Genomic DNA, 24300 nt, shown 5'->3' with positions numbered 1-24300 from the left:
TGTATAGTATACAGGCGATCACTATAGGCTATGCTCATTATGTGTCTGGAGGTTGTTGGGCTTTATCATTAACAAACTGACTAATATGGAGCTAACCAGACTCTTCCTATAGAGATGGATGTCCAACTAAACTGACCAACTACTGCAGGCAAGAAGGACCTATGTTAGGGAAGTTACCAAGAACCTTGTCTCACTTTGCCAGACCTTCCTCCACCGCAGTGCTGCGGAGGAGGGTCTGGCGAGGCCACACAGCATTCCGGGATGGGAGAAAAACGTGCTCTGGTTTATTGGCATTTTTTTAAACCAATCACAATCGTCTTGGGAGGTGCTAGGCACCAGGAAAAGCCACGGTGCCGCTGTAAAATAGAATCGGGAATGAACTTGTCTTGGTGGAACGTGTACGTTCAAAAGTTGTTTTAGTCGTGCAACAGAAAACTCTGATTGGACACATAGTCTAGCTAGCTGTCTGTCTGCAGAGATCTGAGAAAAGGTTAACCATAGTCCTCATAAATCGACCAGAGTTTAAAATGTCAACACAAAGGAAGCCCAAGGCAACGAATATCCGGACTAAATGTTTGAAATCCAGCGGAATTTTCGTCGGCAACGGAGCAATCCCAGAAGTAGGGCGGGTGGGGTGGTAACCTGGCTTCTAGACAGTGCTCAGCATGTCTTTGGCTATATGATATGCCACTGCCTCCGTTATTTCTTTGTACCGTTTAGATGCTTTGTCATAAGGCACTGATGCAGAGTACCTCTCCATGGTGGTCTGCTACTTGTCCGGTGTTGCAGATGTTGTTGGACGTTGCTGGCGAATTCGGCTGTGCTCCAAAGGGTGAGCGCAGCTAAGGTGGTAAAACAAGTTTGTGGTATTACCAGTCTTGGTGGGGACGACGGTCTTGCATAATTTGCAGACGACATTGGTCTGACTACGGTGTAGAAGTACATTTTAAATGTCCGCGGCTCAAGGCCAGATGAAGTCCGGCTCAGGCGCGGACTTCACCGCTTGCTGCGACTGCTCGATTGCCCTTCTCGTTCTGTTCAAAGTACAACGAGGTTCAAAAAGTCATAAAAAGATCTACTCAGAAGTCAAGGGAATCAGATGAGAAAAAGAGCTTTAATGTGCACAAAAGCTAATCAACACACAGGAAAGCCCGAGCAAGGTCCGGACAAAGCTTGCTAAAGATTCCTTTGTCTAGCTTCGCCTTATATCCAAAAGAGAGACCCTCCTCCTAAGGAGCGCTCCAATGATCACCTTCAGAGCATGCGTGTAAAACTTCAATTGGCTACTTTTGAGGCTGAAGACCACCTTTTTTGGGGATTTTCCACTAGATGAAGTCATTAGCTGATCTTGCATTTTGAACGCCTACCCTTAAGGCTTTGGCTTGATGCCCGCCGTGGCTTTTGCGGCCATACAGCGGCAGGCCATCCATAGCTGTTGCGGCTGTACAGCGGCAACTGAAGGTGATCCGAGGAGGAAGAAGGTCTTTCCTTATTTCAAGCAAAATACATATCATCTCTTATCTAGTATCATATTTGTTGTCCATTATATATTTCCCATAACTCAATTAAAACAGATTTTATCACATTTTGCCACAACAACAGTCAGACTTATAAAATCCCAAAAACTGCCAAACTGGCGAGCTGACTTTTCCTGTTTTATCAACAATTTCCTTGCTCGCTGTGGCACTCATTTTCCACTCATTACTCCATGCCGGTTCTGTTAATGAAGAATCCAACACGAGACAACGATATGGCGCAACCAAGCGTGATACTGTTACATGATTGGCTGTTAGTGTATCACTCACTACGTTGCTAGGTTATCAGAGAGTGAGTGCTTTTGTTCATGCAACCAAACTTGCTTCACAACCTCTGGTTTCTTCCGACGAAGAAAAAAAAATTATCGAATGTTTTATCGAACGCATTCTTTTATTGATATTGATTACGTGTCTATCGCGAGACATATCGTTATCGTTTTTTCGCCCAGCCCTACCCGGAAGTGGAACGTCAAGGGTGTAGGCTACCAAGAACCCAAATGCCACTCTGACACATTTACAATGTTCCTTGGCTGCAATGGAAATCTTTCCTCAGGGTCAACGCAGCCGCCCGACTCCAGAACGCAGCCGCCCGACTCATCACCCGCACCGAATCCTGGCACCACATCACTCCAGTCCTAAAACAACTCCACTGGCTTCACCTACAAAATCCTGGTCCTCACCTGCAAAGCCCTCCACCATCTGGCCCCCTCATGCCTCACTGACCTCCTCTCCCCCTACCAACCTTCACGGTCCCTCAGATCCACCTCAGCTGGTCTCCTCTCCATCCAAGTCTAACCTCCGCAGTTTTGGGGACAGAGCCTTCTCTAGGGCAGCTCCCAGGCTCTGGAACTCCCTCCCCCAAGAGATCCGCACCTCTGAGTCCCTCACCATCTTCCAGTCCCGCCGCAAGACCCATCTCTTCACCTCTGCCTATCCGTAGCCCCACGCCCCCCTCCCTTTTCATTTGTGCCTGAATCTTGTTTATTTGTTTTGTTTTATTCTGCTTCGTTTGTTTTGTACTCTGCCCTGTAAAGCGACTTTGAGTCCATGAAAAGTGCTATACAAATTCTAATTATTATTATTATTATTATTATTATAAAAAGTCAGTGTAGCACTACAAATTGGGACTATATGGCAGTGACAATAAGAAAGTGACACATGATGTTCACCCAGGGTTAGGGGATGGCGATATGGCAAAAAGATCATATCACGTTTTATTTCAGGCAGGATCACAGTCGTATCACGATTCTTTTTCATGTTGGTTTTTAAGACTATTTCCAAGTTACTGAACAGTACAACCAAACAAATTTTCATATTTAAAAAAGTTATAGCCCTACAAGGTAACAAGGTTGTGATATGATCTTTTTGCAAAAGATCCCCCCCCCACCTAACATTAAGTACTTTTGTACAATATACTGTATTATGAGACATGATAGCGTATTGACTGACCCAATAAGTGTGTATGTTTACAGCATGATCAAACATTAGGGGTGGGACAAAATATTGATACAGCAATATATCGTTGTACTTCTTCGTGCAGTATGAGAATTGATACGCTGGTGCCAAATATCGATATATAATTAATAAAAAAAAAAAGGCACTCAGAATAGATTTCCCTGCTCCTAGCGTCGCTACTTCATGGCCCCTTAAGGTTGCGCTCAACACATGAATGAGGGAAACTTAAACATACGCTAACTAGAGGAAGAGGTTTTCAACGGGTTGGGATCGTTTAAGTCCAAAGTCTGGACCCATAGTTGCTCTATAGTTCTATCATTTTAATTTACAGACTGTAAGCCATGTGTCATGTATCGTATCGTATCGTGATTCGCACCCATATCGAACATGTGTTTTCAACACTAGTGTACAGGTGACATATGTACACTGCAATCCTTTCTAGCAGGATTACAAATTTGGTAAAGTAATATTAAAACAATTATCTACCAATACAATTTGTGAAACTGTGAAGAAATAGACTATTATGGTGTGCTGAAAAGATTAAGGCTCTGCACAAAACACTATCCAAATTCCCTATTTGACATTTTCCTACCGTCGGACACATTGTCACATCACACAAAGCTGTGGAAAGTCAAATCTGCATTGTTTTTGTGCATGCAGCCCCCAGAGTTTGCAAAAAAAAGACTTTTGATTAAACAAAAATTGAACTTTTTCAGTTGTTATGTCTGGCAGAAACTAGGAACAATTCAATACCCATATGACACCATCCCTACTGTATAGCGTGGTGTTGACAGAGGGAAGATAGAGGGAAGAATAAAGGCAACCAATATTGAGGACAAAACAGAGTGCAGAGTTGTGTTTTTCAGCCTTGGGTTACAGTTGATGTTCCATACAGGCAAGGTAACATAAGGACAGATACAAGTAGGCACGAGCCGGTTACCGGTTTCAATGTATACCACAGTTTGAAAAAGTAACATTTTAAAAACCACTAACATTTTCTGTCATACTGTTCCTGTGGTATGAACTTTTTTTTTTATCTTCAAGGACAGAAAATGCAGTTTAGAAATCCCTCTCCCTGCCAGTGTGCAGTGTGTTTAAAAATAAAATATATTGGGTTCAATGGAAAAAAAGACATTGATTATATTTTTGCTGAAGGTTATCATACAGTCAGAGGGCCAAATGTACTAACGCTTTTGCGCCCACTCCAGGCGTATTTGTTTCGTAACGTGTGCGTAAAAGCATGGCGAGGTATGTACAAACAGGCTGCACTGAGGTAAAAGCACAGACTGCCTGTTGCAGGGACTGAAAATGGCAAATTGTGCTTTTCCGTGTCATGCATATGCATTCATGGGAGGGTGAAGGGGAAAGTGGGAGTTTCCCATAAAGAGATGGGAGGGGAAGTGTAAAGTGCGCCTAATTATGTATTCTGCGGTATGTACAAAAACCGCCCATGACAGCGTGCCTCTATTTTGTGGTGAAAATTCTCCGCCTCTTAAAAGCAGGTGTAAACCAGCCGCAAGCGGGTTTCCTCACATATGCCTCCTGGTGAAATGGCAGCAGTAATCCGAGCAAGACGAAGACATAGTCCAAGGAGACGAGCTGAAAAGAAGGATCACACTTTTTCAGTTGCGTGAGCACAAAATCATTAAGCGTTACAGATTAAGCAGCCATGCAATATTACAGTTACTGGAAGAAATCAAAGATGACATCGAATCTCCAACTCAGCGTTCACATTCCATTCCAGCTGTTAAACTCCTCGCTACATTACAAATATTGGCATCAGGATCATTTCAAACAGTCATAGCATCAGCAGTGGGAATTTCGCAGTCTGCACTCAGCGGTATCATAGTACCAGTACTTAACACTTTGCTACAGCGCACTAGTCAATACATACATTTCCCCACCACTAATGCCGAAATAACACGCATCAAGCTGTTACCTCATGAACAAGCAGATCAACTTCGTTATCGCAAAATCTTTGTTTTCGCTGTTTTGACTGACTTGGTGGCTGATCCATGATAGAAAGATGCGCACAATTTACGGTATAGTGGGCGGAGAAAGGCGCCGATTACCCGTTGAACTGCAGGTTTGGTAAATACGACGTAAGCTGAAGTATCACAGCGTGCGCTTTCTGCGGGTTGGCCATGGCGCTGATAACGCTACATTCGCAAATGTACGTACATCTGGCCCTGAATCTCATACTGGCCCATGCCTAGATACAAGTTTTTTGTTTTTTTATTTCTTTGCTGCAGTGTCTGCTGTCATGGCAATATGTGCATGTGGTGGTACCTGTGGTGACTGTGTGCTTAGTTCTTCTCCCTTTATTTTATCGTATAAAGCAAGCATCCACAACAAGGGTGCACTTCAGGCCTTGATTCAACCACAACATGGTGTTGTAAACCAGAAACTATATTGAATAAAATGTCGGCAAATATGGTTCTTTGCCAAATTCACTTTTCCCCTGGTGGGAGACTGGGAAAAGTCGTCGATAAACTATCGTCAGACACCCAGAACAATCCTTACTCTTCACAACAAGTGTAAATTGGAGTACCTCTTAGTGTGAAGAAAACATTGCAACTGTGTCTCTTCACAGTGTTAATCACGCTCCCACTTTGTAAAAATAAAAATAGGAAGACCGTCCAGTTCCCCTGGATACAGTGTATCAAAACAAAGCTGTCAGCCTGCGTCTCCCAGACCCTCTCCACTGTCCCTTTGCTCCACAGCAGCTCATTTGTAGCTCCAGCATTAGGACATCCTCTTATGGCAGAGAACAGTTACCTCATTACCTCCTTTTCTCTGCGTACATGTGCGGGCCCCGATGGACCTCGTTGTCCCGCCCACACCTGCTCGCCCCAAAGCACCCTGGGATACTGCAGGAGTATGTTCATTTACATATCCCCATCCCATATGCCATTAAAATAAACCAATGGCAGCTCTCTGAGGCAGTGTCTCGTTACATTTTAGGAACCCCTGAGGGCAGCTTCAATGATGGATCTATTCCTTATAGTCCAAGGCCTCCACTGAGGTGGTTTCTTGTATATTTTTAGGTTCCTTTATCATTTTTCATGTCCAGTGTGTTCTAAAATGTTACACTCTAGAGGCTACATGAGCCACATAGATATAAGTTAAAAATATGTATATAGTACACGGTTTGATTAGAAACATTTTTGGCGCTGTTTAAGCTGGATTTTAAAAATGAACACGCACTGCCAACGTCAAATATTTTTCAAAATAATCTATTTTGGTACAACTCATGTCTAACTGTTCTGTCACCAGTGTCTGTCCTGTCACTTGCCACTGTGAACATGGTGATGGATAAGACACCAGCCACCAAATTCTGTGGCTACTGCACTTGGATCTGTGTTGTTACAACTTCTTGAATACTAATATATAAAGTCATAGTAGTTCAGAAACCAAATCAGTAAGTGAAGAGCAATGGGTTTGAAATTCCCCCAATAAGCAGTGTCTCTGCAAAGCCTAAATTGGAAGTCATTATTGACAAAAGCGTTACCTGATGGACTGAAACTGTAAATGTAAAAAAATTCTCCACACCTAAATCGCCATTATAAATCCCAAAATGTGTCTATTTCCCAAATCTTGCGGGCTAATTTAAGAGGTATACTGATGTTGCCAGTGTTGCTGTCACATCCAGGTCTATGGCTTAAATGGACAACGCAGAGGACTGTTTTAGCCAGTGTGCAGTTTATTAACACACAAAATAAGTTTCAGTCCTTGGACATGTCACTCTCTGTGTTGGTGCCACTGGTCTCTGTCTGACTGGAAAGACAAGTTGGCAATTGGTTCTTAAACGCTGCAGGTGGGTAACATTAACAACTGAACTCCATCTGCCACTTGGCCTCACTACCAACACACCGATGTGCTGGCTTCATTTATACAAAATACACACCTACCAAGTCCTTTTTGTAATACATTTGGAATCTTCAGAAATGTCAGTTGATGACAAAACATATTAGATTAATGGTTCCCATTATTGGTTCCTCTACATTAGAGTAGTTGCTAGAATAGTTATTATTTACACAGTAATGTTTTGGATTTAGTTTTCTGTGTTTATGTGGTAAATGCTGACTTGTATCCTGCACCTGAACTCTAATATACTGACACGTCATTTGAGATCTTGTAGATGGATGTAAAATGTATTGTTTGATGTACCTTTGGCTTTAAATCCATGTTACTGGACAATGTCTTATGTTCGACCATCTATATACTGACAAATGTCAAAGATTGGCCACTTGGAGCAGTGCATATATCAACTCAAAGTTGTTATAGTAAATATTAAATAGTGCCGCTTTAAAGCAACTGTGTATAATTCCATACTTTGGTGCCTCTCAGAAGAAAGCCGTGCCATACTTCTCAACAAACCTCTGCCATTAGAACTATTTGTAAAATGCTAAACTCATAAAAATTCTACAATAAGATTTCTGCTGTGAACAACTTGTGTATTGAAGCAAGACACTGAACCCCTGCCAGATATTTCACTGTAAATCTCTGGATAAAAGCATCAGCTAATGCCTAAACTGTAAACAGAGCAATGTAAACATGTAAATTGTGTTTTATGGCGGCGCTTCACTTCACCCAGGAGGCCATTGTACTGTAAAACCAAGCTAAACAGCAATGCCTCTTACTGTTGACATCGTTCTGCTTCTTCTTAAATGACACACTACGGATTTGGAGCCAAAGAAGTTTTATTGTTGCCACCCTAGCATCCCTGATGCCTCGAATCTCTGAATCTCGCGGCACATTAAAAATTTATCCAGCAGGCTTTCTGTGTGGATAATAAAAAGATGAACACACAAACACACACACATACACACACGCACACACGCTAAATCAGAGGCCCTGTTTCATCTCAGTTCTCCTTTCCACTCCGTTGTTAGCAACTTCGCAAGGCTCTGCCAGTTTCATCAATGCTTGTAGTCGTCGTTTATGTTTTTAACCAATACACAAACTGTACGCTGGATTGTTAGAGGCTCAGGAGGTCACAAGCAGCTGCTGAGTGTTTTTAAGTCCAAGGTTTTTTTCCCTGGTTGAGTGTCTATGTGGATGGTTTTAATTTGGAAGGGAAGTGCTTTTGGCCAAAATATGTTTGTGTGTGGCCTCTGCCTGAACAGCTCAGTGAATAAATTAGTGACTGTTTTTTTACACTTGGAAATGTAGTCTTCTGGCCTCTTTTATCTTTAGCTGACTTGTGCGTGCGTGCGTGCGTGCGTGCGTGCGTGTGTGTGTGCGGCTCTGATTACCCCAATGTCCACTGCTTGTCGGGGACCACTTTGTGACCGTTGCCGTGGGCGACCAGATGGCTAATTGAGCACTCTGTCATGTCACCTCCCTTCACTGGGGACTGAGCCAATCAGCACAGGCCAGACTTCTCAACTGCCGCCCCCACAGACATCACAGTCCCATCTTAACAGAGTCCAGCTTTAGGGGGCCAGAGGGACGGTTTAAAAGGCTCACAGAGAGAACCTTCTTACACCTGATACAGCATCAAGCTATTGGCTTATTTACATTCTCTCAACCTAAGTACACAAAATTGTGTGTGTGTGTGTGTGTTAGACTCACTTCCCTGCTGATTAAATTCTGTTAGATGCCATGTATTTATGGTGCTGCTATTGGCAGACACATTGTGCGTGTTAGATTCAAAGCTAGATTACAGATGTTTCCACCTAATGTCACCCAGGCTTTATGTCTCCCGGATCCTGACTGGCTCTGCATCCTTGGCATCACATCAAAAACATATTTCACTCGTTATAAATGGCTACAGTGCATAACAATGCCTGTATCACGCCAGATATGGTGGTGTTGTTGATGTGATTACTTCCTACTAGCTAGACCAATCATGGATGATGATGCATTTGTTGAGTGTTTTTTAATTGTTTCGATCCCGTATAGTCCTCATTAATAACTGTGTTGGGGGGAAAAAAACCCATAATTTTTGAGTTTATCAAATTCCCTCTTTTCTTTTTATGTAAAAACGTAAACATATTTTTGATGACTCATCTGGACCATGGGGGTGGTTATATAAATGTATCCGATCAAATGTGATGTGGGCTGACTAGCTAATTCCGCCATAGAAAAGAGAGGGATTGTAATATTAAAATACTCCAATGTTTTTTTTTGTTTTTTTTACACATATTAACCATATAATGAAATAAATGAATAACCGACACAAGGACACAGAATACAAACTTAAAAAATGTATTCTTCACTTCACTGTGAAAGTGTCCGGGGGGGGAACTTATGGTATTTGTAATTTGATATCACAGAGTCTATAAATTTTGTAGTATATTTTCTGTAAAATCATTTAAGTTACTGTTAATGAATAATATATAACATTACAAAATATATGTTTTGGGCTAATCCATTTAATCAATTTAATATCAGACAAATATAATTGATGCAAAAATCTATCATTTGAAAATACAATATGATCATCGAGCAGCCTGGCTCGCTGATCGGTAACATGGCCCACAATGGCTTCACCGTGAGATATTAACGGGATGGATTATACGGCATAAACTAAAGGACACATTTGTCATCCCACTGTATATATTGCTGTATTGTCCACCCCTACTCGACTTACTTAAGATTTTAACCTTAAAAGAATATTCGTAATGGGGCTTTACTTTCATGTGATCATCATTTAGTAATATTAGAATTTAAAAACACATTTCATTTAGGTGCTTGTATGTGATATATGCCACCCATGTAATGTCATTTTTAGAATAATAAAAATGATATATATTTATATTATATATACATAATATATGGACACAATTAGTTTGACATAATCTGCACACAGAACTCACACATATTCAGAATAAGCTGTCTTTTTAAATGAACCGATTGTTTTTCTCTGTGGAATGATATGCGGCCCTGAGATGAGGCGTTGGTGGTCACAGTAAAGGGTGGAAATGTCCCTTCAATTAAAAGTGGTTTCAATTAAAGTTATTTTACCTTGCTTGATGAGCGAGCTGGAGGTAGCGAAGATATAATCTGAAACATATTGCCAAGGCTCTGGCAGAAAATTGAACCCCAGAATTGTGGCTAATTGAATTTGAGAATGATAAGGTTGAATGTGGGGAGCTTCTAAAGCTAGCAAGAAAGGATGAGAAGAGGGAGTTTAGAAGAAAAGGAGAGAAATTATGGAGGAAGGCTTCTAATTTAAATGGACAAAAGACAAAGGAAAGGAAAGCGTACAGAACATCAACTATTTTTTAGCATATGCAGTACATGGAGGTTTGTGCCTTGAAATTCTTTCAGAACATCTTATCTTTGCCCCTGAATGCCCACAGGACCAGGTCATGACTAAACACACAGTAGCTTTTATAATTATGTTATATGCTTTTTGTGGGAAAAATAGATAATACTATGCAGCTTGAAGCCCACAGGGAAATACTCTCCACATGGAGGTCAGATCTCAGGTTTAGGATCAACAATAATGAAGCTGGTAGGGATCCAGAGTGTTGCTTAAGGGCACTTCAACAATGGGGCGCTGTGCCATAATTGAGCCATGAGTCCATGTTTTCTGGTTGACAGATCTTTTTAGGGATTTTAAATATAATAGAGTGGGATAATACATGCTGGACATCTTTACAGAAAATAGATGCTATATTCTGTATAATGCTGTGTCGCACAAAGTGCACTGTGGGATTGCATACTTGATTTAACAGATTTAATACCATAGCTGGTGATTAAATATTCTCAGGGGAATCGTATCATGATGCTATGAAGACAAAATGTTGTTTCCCAAAGTGATGTTTCTGAGCAATGTTACATTATTAACAACCAAAAGGAATTTTTATATTTGAGTTTTTCTTCTATGAATACACAGCACTGAATTACAGTTTGTTGCATTAGACTGATTATTGTTATTTTGCTTACTGTGATTTATTGATATTGGGAAACCATTCTTAATGATATTGTGATATTATGTTAATCAGTCCTAACTACAAAATAGCCTTACTGTTCTGTTTTATTGAACCACTTTAATTGATTTAGTTATAGTCCTATAATATAGCCTGTCGTACCTTTTTTGGATAATCCAATGGTTTTTTTAATGGTTTATTCAGAGGTATGAGAATTTCCTCTATACGTTCCATAAGGACCACTTAACCCATCAGCTTATATGAAATTGTCAAAATGACATACACATTTTTTGGACGTTATTCTAGGATTCTGGGGGTCACGTACACACTACTTGAATATTACAGCTTCAGGTAAAATTATGATACATAAGTGCGAATGAAGCATCAGACCGGTGCCACCATTACATTAATTGGGGAAAACCATTTCCTTGCTCATTTACTGTGTCTCTCCCTCACTGTAGATTTCCCCAGACTCGAGCAATGTTCGGAGAGCCCCTTCCTGTCTGAGGCTTCCCTCTTCATGGATGGCTTCCTCTACATCTCCACTGGCCCTGCCAAGACAACGCTGGACCGTCGCGGAAGAGATGGTTAGTGTAAATTCCGTTTTTGCAAACCCCTGACAAGGCCAATCAATCCGTCAATCCATTTGTAAGCAATTTAAACTGCGTTTGTCAGAGGTCTACTCCAGTTAAGCGCTGAACGATCAATCAATATCAGTGTCTGTCAGTTGTCAAACTGCCAATCGTTTAATCCGTACACCAAACAGTCCAGTCAAAACGATCAATGAATCTGTCTTTCAAATGCATCATTCCTCTGGGAATAGTTGTCAGACAGAAAGCTGTTCTTAGACGACCCAGCAGTGAATGCTCTACGGAAGTACAGGGTAAGTTAGGGCCAGGTTAAAAAAATTCTGATAAAAATATATGAAACAATTTTGGTACCGGTCCTTTCTAAATCCACCTGAGAGATGCTACCGACGAAACTTCTGAATTCTCCTTATTTTGTCTTCTAAGGCGGTTTAAAACTTTTAATCAGGTTCCATTTCACACCTAACTCCTCAGCTGCTGCTGCACCTCCTGCTCTGCAATGGTCCCACTTCTCCCAACAGCTGGAGCGTTTCTTGGGCCCATGGGTAATTAGGAGAAAGAGCCAGCTTTGGATGCTGCCCCTGGGGAAGGGGGTTATTGAGAAGGTGGAGAATGAGGGGGTATGCAGGAGAAATGGGGGATAGAAGGTTTCTGGATTGGGGTGACAGCTTGCAGCTACCTGCCACTTGGATAAGCTGTATCTCTTACGTCTTGGGCAAGACAGCCATCTCCATTTCCATCAACCCACACACGCTCTGCTCTCATTGGTGGTTGTACATGCTGGCTAATGAACAGGGCTGAGGTCTGGGAAATGGCCCCTTAGAGGAGACGGAGAACTTCTTACCAGAGTCTATTAATTTGTAGGATAATTTCAATGTATTGCAATTTGGGTCTTAATTTTTATGTTTGTTTGCTGTTGGTTATGATAATATGGCACTCACCAAAGTAATTGCTCAGATCTGGGAATTGGCGACCACTCTACAACAAAGTCTGATGGGTCAAGAAACATCATTGGTCAGTCGATCAGACACATTTTGTAGAAGTAAACTGCTAATAATGTCGGTAATAAATTCCAGATGATTTTTACTGTTCATCTTTTTATCTCTTCCATAAAATTAGCTTACCTTTTGCATTTCTTCAAGATCTTTAAACCTGTTTTGGTTTGCAACCATGTTCTTAGAGTTCAGCAATTGATTTGGTGAGTAAAGTGTTAGTTAGTTTAAGAGTATTGCTGTCATAATTGATGGCCAAAACTATAAAAAAAAACAAAAAAAAAACAAGCAAAAACAAGCTGTAAACACATGATTGCAAAAGTGTCTTTGAAGTTAAGAATTACATGAAGTGATGATATGTAAGACTTAATCCTGTAAACAATGATGTGAAAGAAAAATACCGAAACAATCCTTAAAGATGAGAGGAGCTGCAGAGTTGGGTAATATTTATCTGTTGGTTCATCAGTATGAGCAGCCTCTTTTACAGTAGTAATTTAATCCATTGTTGATATAGAAATATTGATTAGAGGAGCTTTAAGTAAGCATTTGTCTTTCCAGTGTGGTTCCTCACGTTACAGTAATTGCATAAAAAGAACACTATTGGCTGTTTGTATAAAAACCCATTGGTATGACAATGTGTGTTTTGTAGTTCCACCAACAGATCAGTGAGCTCCTGCTTGAGATGGACTTTAGGCTACAGGTTTCCATTTCGTCGGGGTCCATTTTAGTTACTGTTGTGCATTTTTTTACCGCTTATAGATACCGGACCATCAGATAAATGCTTGTAATATTTCGACAGATAAACACCCTGTTATGTCATCTATTTAATATGAAGAGCCATGCGAGTTTGGCCTTTGTGCTTTAATGGCGCCTTAACTGCAGCTGCAGCTATTAAAAAATTCAGAGGGGTTGGGTTTAAAACTCAATGCGTTCCAACTTCTTCAATTCCGAGGAAGCGCTGTCAGGACATTGTGAGCACGGAGGGATGAGGTATTTTTGAATGTACTCTGGGATGCCTTTCGCTCTCAGGCTAATGGTTAGATGGTCTATAGATGCACCCAAGTTCTTAATAATTTATTGGTTGTGCTCAGGGCTTAATAAAAGCACTCTGCTACAACATCTTAAACTTGTTGTCTGGAAACAACTCCAATAGGCTTTCATGCTTCCGCTGATGGGAGCTAAATTGAGATTACGACATAAGTTAATTTGGCAACAATTTGGTAATGGCCTTGACGTAGGTGGCATGGGGGTTCATTGTGCCAGTTCACCATAATCAAATAAAATACTGTGCTACTTAGCGTTTGGCAAAAAAACATGTTAGTCTAGATGCTGCTGGGAATATAGATTAGGATTAGAAAAACAGTATTCCTTGTTTTATTTGTGCTGAAATCAAGGTTGAACAGGTTTATTTTCCACCGTGGCGCCACTTTATTAGCTGTTTGCTGTTCAGTTGAGCTCCGCTCCATATCAGCTTCACGCAGTTGATTCTAGCGTAAATTAAGTCTCCCCCTAAACGGGTAGTGCTACTTTCACATTAAAGAGTGTGGACATGCTTTGCGTGCATCTGTGTGTCTGTACGCTCATGAGAGTCTTGGGAGGAAAAGAGAGACAGTAGGCAGTTACTGTCTGAAATGGTGAGTGGCAGCAGGGAAATGGCACCCCTAATTTCTGATTAGTTTTGTCTTTTCCTCATCAGCTGCGCTCTGTTTTTGCCTGCAACAGTAACTCACAACTGCCAGAGACAGAAGAGGGAGGAGGTGATGTGGAGAGAATTGAGAGAAGTAGAATTATGTTAACAGTTTTATTGAGGACACAAATCTGAGCCCATATGAACATTCAATTACTTGCATCTACAAAGCTGGAGTCAGTTTTTTGATAATAAACCAAATATTCTTTATAGTTTATGCCAAAATAAATAGTTGTCAAAGGATGTTAAATGATGGAAGTGGAGTTTATAAGCAGTCACTTTAATGTTATTCTGTTTTATATTTTACGAGGAGTACACAAAGCCTGTATAAACAATTTGTCTTTATCTAATATGCTTTTGGAGGGCTCATATTACTGTGCCTCTGCTTGCCTAAATGAGTGACTAGTTGCTGTTGCTTCTGCCAGAAATACATTGCAGATAGGGTTTTTTTCTCTCTCTTTATCTTATGCCATATCTGTCCATTCCGCCCTGTAATGAAGTGGGCTGTAATTCTGGCACAGACAGATTGTTCAGATCCCTTCAGTTTCTCGATTTCCATTTCCAGCCCCCTTGACAAGCTGTCCAGCAGATGTCTCCATCACAGATATTTTAGTCTGATGGCGAGATAGGCAAAAGATTGGCGGAAGAGGGAGAGGTGGGAGAGCGAGGGAGGAAAAAGGGTGATTCAGTGAAAAGGGGCACAGCCTGCTTTTTCGATGCATACTGAAATGGGTGCCTGTACCATGTCGATAAAAAGTTTAGGGGGACATTGGGTAAAGCAGTGCAGTTAAGAATAAAGCTGGAGACAGAGTCAAAACTTTTATAGTAAATATGTGATTCTGTAACCTGGGCAATTCAGTCAAGGAACAAAATGACAGTTTAATTGCCACATTGATGACGTGATTAGACTAATCAACCTGCTCATCTTGCATACTTGGAGCATTAAGCGATTTTTACAAATCGTCGAAGTGAGAGAGGAGGTGAAAAAAATGCAGAAAAAGAGAGATTCCACATTTCCTCTGGAAAATGCTATGCAGGGAGCACTCTTGGCGTACAAGCTAATTGGCCCAATTTAGCTGGTGGAGGCATATACCACGGTTGGCTTCCGCTAGCGCTGTCTCTGGCGGCTGGTTACGGACTCCCGCGGAGAACGGCTGGGCCGCGGGGCCATTGCTGAGTGTGGGGAACAGCTGGCAATGGACGCAGCTGCTTGATTGTAAATCAAGCACTATTGTTCCCCCCATTGCACGGGTGCTTGTGTAGAAGCTAGTAGTATCCCACCCGCTAAGGAAATGCTGCACCACAAACAAAGAAGGAAGAAGGATGCGTGCGATTCGGTGATGTGCAGGTTTTTGATAAAGCCAGTTTCCTGGTGGAATATCTTGAAGGGATCCAAAGGCATTCACTGCTGTGTTAGGAAATAAATTGTGCCACACATCTCAACATAGTTACATTCAACCGAGTAAAGCTCATTGCAGCTATTCCACATTTACACTGTAGTCATTATGGAACTGAAATGGCAGCTTCACCACTGGTTAAGTGTTCTATATTGGGTCATATGGGTGCATCTTCCTGCCTGGTTTGAGATATTCTCTTACCTTCAGGCCTCCATGAAAATGGCTGATTTCTGTCATCATAGCCTCTTCTGTCTTCTCCTCAGTCCAATTACCAAATCCCTCATATTCATTACATTACAATGCAAACCCAAAAGGGAGACTGAATCTGAAATTACATTTGTCAAACATTTGTAGTCTCTCAACACCTTTTGGCCCCCCTTTAATCCCTCTCCTTTCCCAACCTTCTGTGTCCTCAGTCTGATGTGGGCATCTGTTCTTGGCTGTGCTGCCTATTATTAGGATAATTCTTCAGAAACGGGTTGGTCGAGTAGTGAGCCCATTCACTGTCTGGACCCAGGGTCCCGTAGCAATTTGCGTCCTGGATTCACAGTGGGATTTTTAGTGTCTTTCTCCTTGGGGTTGAAAGGACATTTATTTCCCCTTTTTATTCAGTGATGAAAGATTTTGTCCGAAAAAGTTCAAGGAGACAGGATCTGTATAGCCTACCACATGTGCCAACATGAAGAAGAGATGTATTAATATTCCTGATGTTTTAGGACAATCGAGACAAAGTAATGACAATGCCACCCCTTGTCACTGGATTCCCACTGCTTGTGACTAGTTCAGTCTGAGAGGGATTGTTATGCCTCTGCGCCGGCGACAGCAGAGGCCGGAGGCATTATGTTTTCGGGTTGTCCGTCCTTCCATCCTACCGTCTGTTCTCATGAAAGTGTGGAACAGAACATCAGGAACGACTTGAGGGAATTTCTTCAAATTTTTCACAAACTTCCTCTTGGACTCACGGATGAACTGATTAGATTTTGGTGGTCGAGGTTACTGTGGCTTTATGTAACACGTTTTCTTGCCATAACTCAAGTATTCATACCCTAATTATGACAACATTTAACACAAATGTTTAATAATTTAAAATGAGAAATAAATAACATTTTATACCCAACAGGTCAAAGGTTAACCAAAAGTGCTTTTCTGGCCATTATTCAAGGGCATGACTCAGGAACAGAAGGGGAGATTGTGACCATATTTCACATTTGGTCAGATACTGAATTGGTGACACTAAAACTGTGGTGATTGTATAGATCTTCTGTGCTGCTGGGTTGACAGTGTGTGACACATCCACGTTTTGCCATAAAATACACTTAATGCTTTTTATTAATCCCTTCAAAGTCTTCACTAGTACTACTACACTATACATGGATGTAAACTGCAACTTGACTGGTTGGTGGGGGCAAACAACCACAAGGCAGTCATTCTAGTTTTAAAATCTTTTGTATTATTATTTATATTTATCTAGTTATCCAGTAATTTACAATGAAAAAGAGAGCAGAATTTATTTTTTTTGTACTTCCTATATTGTTAATCATCTTTGGTTCCTATCAGATTTTTACCTTAGTGCCCCAGGTTTAGGAACTACTGGTCTGAGGCAGTGGTTTCTAACCTGTTTCCAACTTGTATGGCTTGCAGCTTTGTGAGGCTGAGATTCCCTTTGTAAAGACAACCAAACTGTTAGATAGATATTGGACAAATTGAAATGTTTACCAAATGATGGTGCTAGATGAAAAGTCAAGCAATCACAGAAGTTCACAAAAATCATTAATGTCAGCACTAGATTGCATGGTAATAAATCCAGCAGTTGTCAGCTCAAAACCACATATGTCAACTTGCTGGTGGCGCTAGAGGAAGTCAGGGGATCACAAAAGTTATTAGGATTTATCCTCTGGGAGAAATGAATGGCTGTACCAACATTTTGACAATCCATCTTGTAGATGTTGAGATATTTTACTGGATGAGTCAAGAAGTTGTCCTCCTGGTGGTGCTAGATGAAAAGTCAGGGGGTCATCAAAGTCATTAGGATTTATCCTTTGGACACCGTAGATATCTGTGCTAAATTTTATTGCAATTATTCTGATAGTTGTTGAGCTATTTCAGTGGTGGACCCAGCAACTGACTGACCAACTTTGCCATCCGTACAGCCATGCTGCTAGTTTGGCTAAATAAAGCAGAGATTAATGGAACATATTTAAAATAATTGTAGCAGAAATGTTTTGTTTCTACTTTTCTGTCGCAATAATCATCTTGTGACCCCTTAGATTTATCTTGTAGCCCTAGGTTGGGAACCATTACTCTAATACCTGTTTAGACTTGCCATTACATCAGTCCACACAAACCTCTGCAACCACAAGAACTATTATAAAGCTAAATGCCTAGAAAATCAGTGGGATTACAGTTTTCTAGCAGCTTATGATAGCAGTTGACTTCAGTGAGGAAATCAAGTGTGCCTCTTAAGAAGATGATTGTGTGAGTGTTTCAGATGGTACAAATTAAACTGCTCAGTTATTACCCTATTATAGGAAGGACAAAGGGAAGGAAGGCAAAATTACAGGAAAATATTACTCAAAATAAGACTTAACTATCCCCTGGTGGGAAATGATGGACATGACATTTTCTCAAAAACGTAGGCAATCCAGGGACACATTTGGAACGGAAGTGAAGTGCATTATGATCTTTCCCGTCACCAAGACAACAGTGTGTCCTGTCAGATAGATTGGATTGGAAATTACTTTAAATACCAGAGTCCCTCTCTCTCTCTCTCTCCCCCACACATACAAAACTGCTACATGCACGGTTGGTCTCGGATAAAGATGATTCTTCAGCTGCAAAGTGGGGTCAGAAGAACAGTATTTTCTAAATGCCACAGTAGGCAACAATATATTAGTCATTTTGCAGAGTTAAAAGCTGTTTGTGTCCAGATTGTTGTTTTTTTGACAGAAAAGACAGAGAAAAAGTCAGAGAGAGCCATACAGAGAGGCAGTGCAAGGGTGAATAGGGTGAAACTGACATCCTCCTTTCCTATGCTTATCACATCCTTTTTCTTTTAACAGCCAGTTGTAGACACTTCCTTTTTTATTGGAACTATATCTGTTCCTTCAGAAACATCACACACAGTTGGCAGAGGAATGTACAATTAGCATATTCATGAGATGAATGCAGTGGAAACTTTGGAGTCGCAAGCGACAGGGGTGCGGGGGGCTGTGTGTGTCTGTGTGTGTGTTCTGGAACACAAAAGCAGATGGCACAGTGACTTTGAAAATCCAAAATTAGGTATGTTTTCATGAACTTCATGCTCATTGGCTATGTAAATCGCACAGTCAGACAGTCATGAAAGACAATATTGTGTGTTTTCCAGCTTTTCCACTGAGATCATGTTTGTTGATTGAAATCTGCTCGGTACTTGGAGTCTCTTAACTCTTTTAATTCTGTGTGTGTGTGTGTGTGTGTGTGGCCTTACATACAGTTTACAATAAGCTTGACTTAGTTGTCCTCTAATGGACAGGGGAAAGTGGGACTGTCTCCTCTCATAAGTCATCTAATTCATGAAGTTGAAACTGGTGGATATTTCACCATTGGAAAGACAAATATATCTTTAAATTGGGTCACTTATGTAGTAGAAATGTGAAAAAAGTATAGAAATTGGTGCCTTCTAGGCCGAGATAAGCCAGAAAATGTGTTTTAGGCTCATATGGATGAAAGACGCCAAATCCCAGAATGCACTTGCTTCGCTGCTTTAGACTCCACTCCCAAGCTACGCATACTGTTACAGACAGTGAGGCAGCATTCAACTCAAATGTGTTTTATTGTCATTTCAACCATATACACGAAACAACGTTTCACCGTGGCTCTAGTGGTGTTACACATTTAAAATATATAAAAACGACATCATATAAAAACGACATACGAAACAGGCTACATTTAGCTAGTGCACACACATGCTCCGTAAAGTTCAGCTAACGCATACTAGCATTAGCGCTTGGTAGACTGTAAACATGATTATAAACACAGTCGTACATTTGTGTGGAATGTAGAATGGTCAGCATTTAATAGTCACAAACTCCACTAGCAGTTAGCATTTAGTTGGATACAAGTAGCCTTTGATGGATAATATTAGCAAACTTTAGGTAGATACTGCTGTCTAACTTGCATTACTGAGTCAATGTGCTGTATTTATGACCCTTCCCTATTTGTCCTACCATATGTTCCAACAACAACAACAAAAAACAGAAGTCAAGTGTGTTGCTTCCTGGTTGTGGTCCCTTTCCACTTGCTCTAATTTAGGTTGCCTAATAATGTCATAAAAAGTGACTGATAATTTTTTTTATTAATTAAGAAATGTAATGTGCCATTATACTGTAACACTACTTGTGGCCACAGGGGCTACTGTTCAGTAAAGTTCCACAGTCTTGCTTTAAGAGCTGCATTTAATATTAAGAAGATCTAAGGTTTAAAGTATACATCATACCTGCCAACACTCCCGTTTTTCCTGTGTTTCTCCCGTTTTTTAGGCCTATCTCACGGACCCCTCCCGGTTTGTTATTTCTCCCAGGAAACTCCCGTAATTTGCATGGCCCAAACTCCTTTTATCAATAATCGGACCATTATGTTTGTCTAATGTTGACCAGTTGCCAGATCTTGTATGAAACGCATCCTATTCACACAATCCACACACCATAAACAATTTTCAACCCGTTTGTCGCCTCAACCTGGCAACCAACTCAGTTGCGCAAGCTTCGTGAAAAGTTCAGACCCGAAAGCGAGCCGATAAGAATGGCAGGCGAAGGCGGTGTTCCCGCAAAGAAATCGAAATATAGCTGTACATTTCAACAGTGTTGGGCGCAACAATTGACATGCATCTTATCTAGTCATATCGACAACCTCCACGCTTTTTGTAAGGTGTGTCGCATTGATTTTAATGTAGCATGTAGCATTTAATGTGTCGCATTGATTTAAAATGACATTACCCAGCACATTAAAACACAGTGGCACCATTGCACAGAAGGGGCGCGATGGTGCGCCCACCCCTGCACAAATCTCCCAGATTTTCATAACCAAATGTTGGCAGGTATGGGATACATTGAAGTCATATAATAATTAAATGTTTACTCATGACAGTAGAGACTGTCCTCAAACAACCTGGTAGGATTAGCTTTAGTACTTGAAGTACGTAATACAAAATGTGTAAATTCTGTAGGTCTCTCTTACATTTGTCTGTATATTTTTGTGCTTACATGATTGTGTGTATATTTCAGACATGGCACGTCGTTGGTGTACATTGGAGGGCGGCTTCCTGAGTTACTACGAGAGCGAGCGAAGCCCATCGGCAATTGGCAGGGTGGACGTCACCGAGGTGGTTAGCCTGGCTGTCAGCAATACAGCAATGATGACTGGAGCAGGGTATGAACACACACATACTAACACACTACTGTATGTACTACTACTATACTGTATGTACATATTGCTGCTGTCTCGTGAAAGCATTTTACCTCCAAAAATCTACTGTCAACTTTTGAGGCTAGAGCAGAAAAACTTGATTTGATTTTGAGTACGAGTATTTTCTTCACTTAAACATTTAAAGGATTAAATGGTTTAGGATAGATTTCCACAATTGAAGTCAAACCTTGAAAATCACCCAAATATGGTTGTTGGAGTGTTAATATTAGTATATAATATTTAATATTGATTTAAATCCTGTGCATTAAGTGATCATTTACACGTAATTCATACTTAACAGCAGTGCAGGCGGGCTATAGGGCTTTCATTTACACTCAACATTCAATTTTGCTCTAATACACACACGCAGACACATACCCATTTACAATGAGACCCATTTTAAAATGCCAATAAATCATAATTTATATGTGATTGTTCAACCTGCTTTGAGGACACACATGCCATACATACACAAATGCCTTTCATATGATTTATTTTCTTTTATTTGGCTAAATTACAATATACTGTAATCCATATACTAACATAAACATAAACCACAGGCTTCTGCCTAGTTTCTCCACCTCGTCATATGTCTCATTAGCATAATCTTAACTTGAGCATTATTCAATTTAACAGAACCTATCACGGCTTTATGAGTGCTATATTTCCTGTTTACTTTGGCGGAGATGCAGGCGAAGGGCACAGCTTTAACTGCCCTCCCTCCATTCACTTTACCGTGCCACCTCCCCTATCGCTTCTCCGATTATGATTTAGTTAAAAAGTTGCTCTGACAACAAACTTTTCTTTATTTTTTCTGGAAGTGTTACAAAGTCAGTAAGACTAAACAGATGTCTCGATCCTTTTCTGCTCACCCTCTCCCATTGTGTGTGTGTGTGTGTGTGTGTGTGTGTGTGTGCGTGCTTCAGTTCCCGAGCGAAGAGTCTGAAAATGGCTTTTGATTAAAGCATAAGCCAGGTCCTTCATGACAGCAGCAGATGTTATGAAGAGGAAACAGTGCTTTTATTTGTAAATGTTATGTATACAGCCATTAGAAACACATCTGGCCAGCTAAAACTATGACCTGTCTAATGAGCTGGACACAAACAAACAGGTGCATGATGATACAATGATGATATTGTGTATGCACAGTGGATGGGCATCCATGAAGGCATACCCGACCTGGATACCCGACCTGAGCCCGACGGGTCCCGACGGTACCCGACGGGCTGGGCCGGGTTCGGACAGATATTTAGAAATTATGGTTGGGTTCGGGCCGGGCTTGGTCACATCAGCATGATAAGGCATTTGTTGTAAAATGGTGCTGCAGCTCCTTTAAGAGAGCTCATGTGTCTGTGTGTGTATGTGTCTATGTGGAAGCTGGTCAGAAGAGAGATAGAGAAAGAGGAGCCGACGTGTAAATGCGACCGGAGCAGAGTTATTCATGTTATAACGGCGGCCCTGGGGGTACCGAGTCTCCCCTGGTGTTCTGATCACGGTCGGAAACGAAGCAAGCAGTGAAGGTTAACACATTGAACATTTTAACAGCTTATTAACGTAAGCTTGTTGCCCCGTGTGCGCTGATGCGCTCATCTGTTGACATTTCCGAATGCCTTCCTACAGTTGCTTAATAAAAGCTTTCCACACAAACAAACGTATGCCTACATGTGTCATTAGTATGAAGAAAAAAAATGAGATTTTAACGGTGTCGGGCTCGGACATAAATCTCTTGATGCCTGTCGGGCTCGGGCCGGGCTCGGTCACGGTTCTGTCGGACGCGGGCCGGGTTCGGACAGAAGGATTCGGCCCGATCCGGACTCTAGTGCACAGACGCTACAAAACAACAGTGACGTGCCATTTTTAGCTTAGCGCATACATCCCAGTTACAGGTCATGGCATTGCCCCCAGAAAAGCTATTATTTCTCTGTTGCTAACGGTCATAATGGCTGTACGTTTCAATAGATTAAACTTTGCCTCACTCTCTCTCACTTCTGCAACTTCCAGCGTTCCCAGCATGCCTGCGCGCAGAGCGAGCAGGGACGCCTCACCTCTTGACTGTCTGCTGCTCATGAATATTAACATATGCAGATGACACACTCCCACCAGCAGCCTATCGCCACGCTACAGGAGGCTGTACGTGTCGCTTCCATTAAGCACAACATTTGGGTAATTTCACCGTGGCAGAGGACATCGTGAATTATAGCGTGGCCCCGACACATTCGTCTGCTAAAGTTGTATGAATATTACAAACCCACTCCTATGGTATTAATGCAAAGGGAGTATGTTGGCTGGTGATAAGTTGAGGTTTTCATATGACTTACCCCCCCGTCTTGACAAGAATATTTCTAAGTCAATTTTGACCTTCAAATTCAACTCCAAACCTTGCAACCAAGCCTTTCTTCTATTTTCCTGTTTTCATATTTTGTCTTTTTGGCTTCTTTTTTGCACACACATTTCTTTCTCTTTCTCGGTGTCTTCTTCTCTCACACAACAATAAATATAGCAGAGATTTTAAAATACTTTTAGAAGGGCTCAGGTGCTAACTTTGCCAGCAAGATGAGTTCGATATATGAGGGCTGGGGAATTAAGACTTCCTCAGAGCATGCGAAAGCCTTAAGGAGAAAATAAACAGAAATAATACAGAAATACATATAGATACCTTGTGCAGCAGATTCCTCCTCTAGGAATAGTATGTGTAAGCTCTGTCAAACTTCACTCAACAGCAGAAAGTACTTTTTTAGTGTAACACATTCACATTAGCACATGATAATGTGTACTGTAATTTGCCTTTGCCTTAGCCGATATCAAATCCAGTGAGGTTGTATTTTGGATACAAGATCAATACTTAGTCTGACTACAAAGTAAATTAAAATAAGCCCTATAGTCTAGCCTAAAACCTGTTTCCGTAGCTGAAAAGTAAGTTATTTTTCATTTTATGTGCATTGCATATTTTATTGCTCTTGTATTTAGCTGCATCACTAATGATCTGCCTTTTTATTTAGTAAATGATAAATTCTTGAGTTTACATTAATTAACATTTAGTGACTAAAGTTGCTCCTGAGTTGCAGTAATGTACTTTTGGGATATGTAATAGATTGTGTGTTAGTGTTACTGTTGTTGTTGTGGCACTTTGTCTTTTCAGATGTTGGCTGCTGTGACCTGTCTCACTTGTCTCTCCTTCTTTGTCACTGTACATGGGCGACCAAACTAGTTTCTCCTCTCGGAAGTCATAAAGTTATCAAATCTTAGAATTCAGTACAAATGCTCAGTCCCAAAAAATTATATATATACACTACCGGTCAAAAGTTTGGGGTCACTTAGAAAT

At 41.0% G+C, this 24300-nt stretch overlaps 1 protein-coding gene across 3 annotated transcripts in view; it reads left to right on the top strand.

Annotated features, from left to right (window-relative positions):
• The window catches only part of arap2 (ArfGAP with RhoGAP domain, ankyrin repeat and PH domain 2), a 127109-nt gene that overhangs the window by 60918 nt on the left and 41891 nt on the right, over positions 1-24300 (top strand). For all 3 annotated transcript variants that reach the window (XM_078275750.1, XM_078275748.1, XM_078275749.1), the window contains exons 15-16: positions 11335-11460; positions 20798-20942. In XM_078275750.1, coding sequence (XP_078131876.1) covers positions 11335-11460; positions 20798-20942 — 271 coding nt within the window. The remainder of the gene's footprint in view (positions 1-11334; positions 11461-20797; positions 20943-24300) is intronic.

This window comes from Sander vitreus, chromosome 19 (assembly GCF_031162955.1).
Source record: "Sander vitreus isolate 19-12246 chromosome 19, sanVit1, whole genome shotgun sequence".
NCBI classification, from domain to species: Eukaryota; Metazoa; Chordata; class Actinopteri; order Perciformes; family Percidae; genus Sander; species Sander vitreus.
This window is presented reverse-complemented; position numbering and strand designations above follow the sequence as displayed.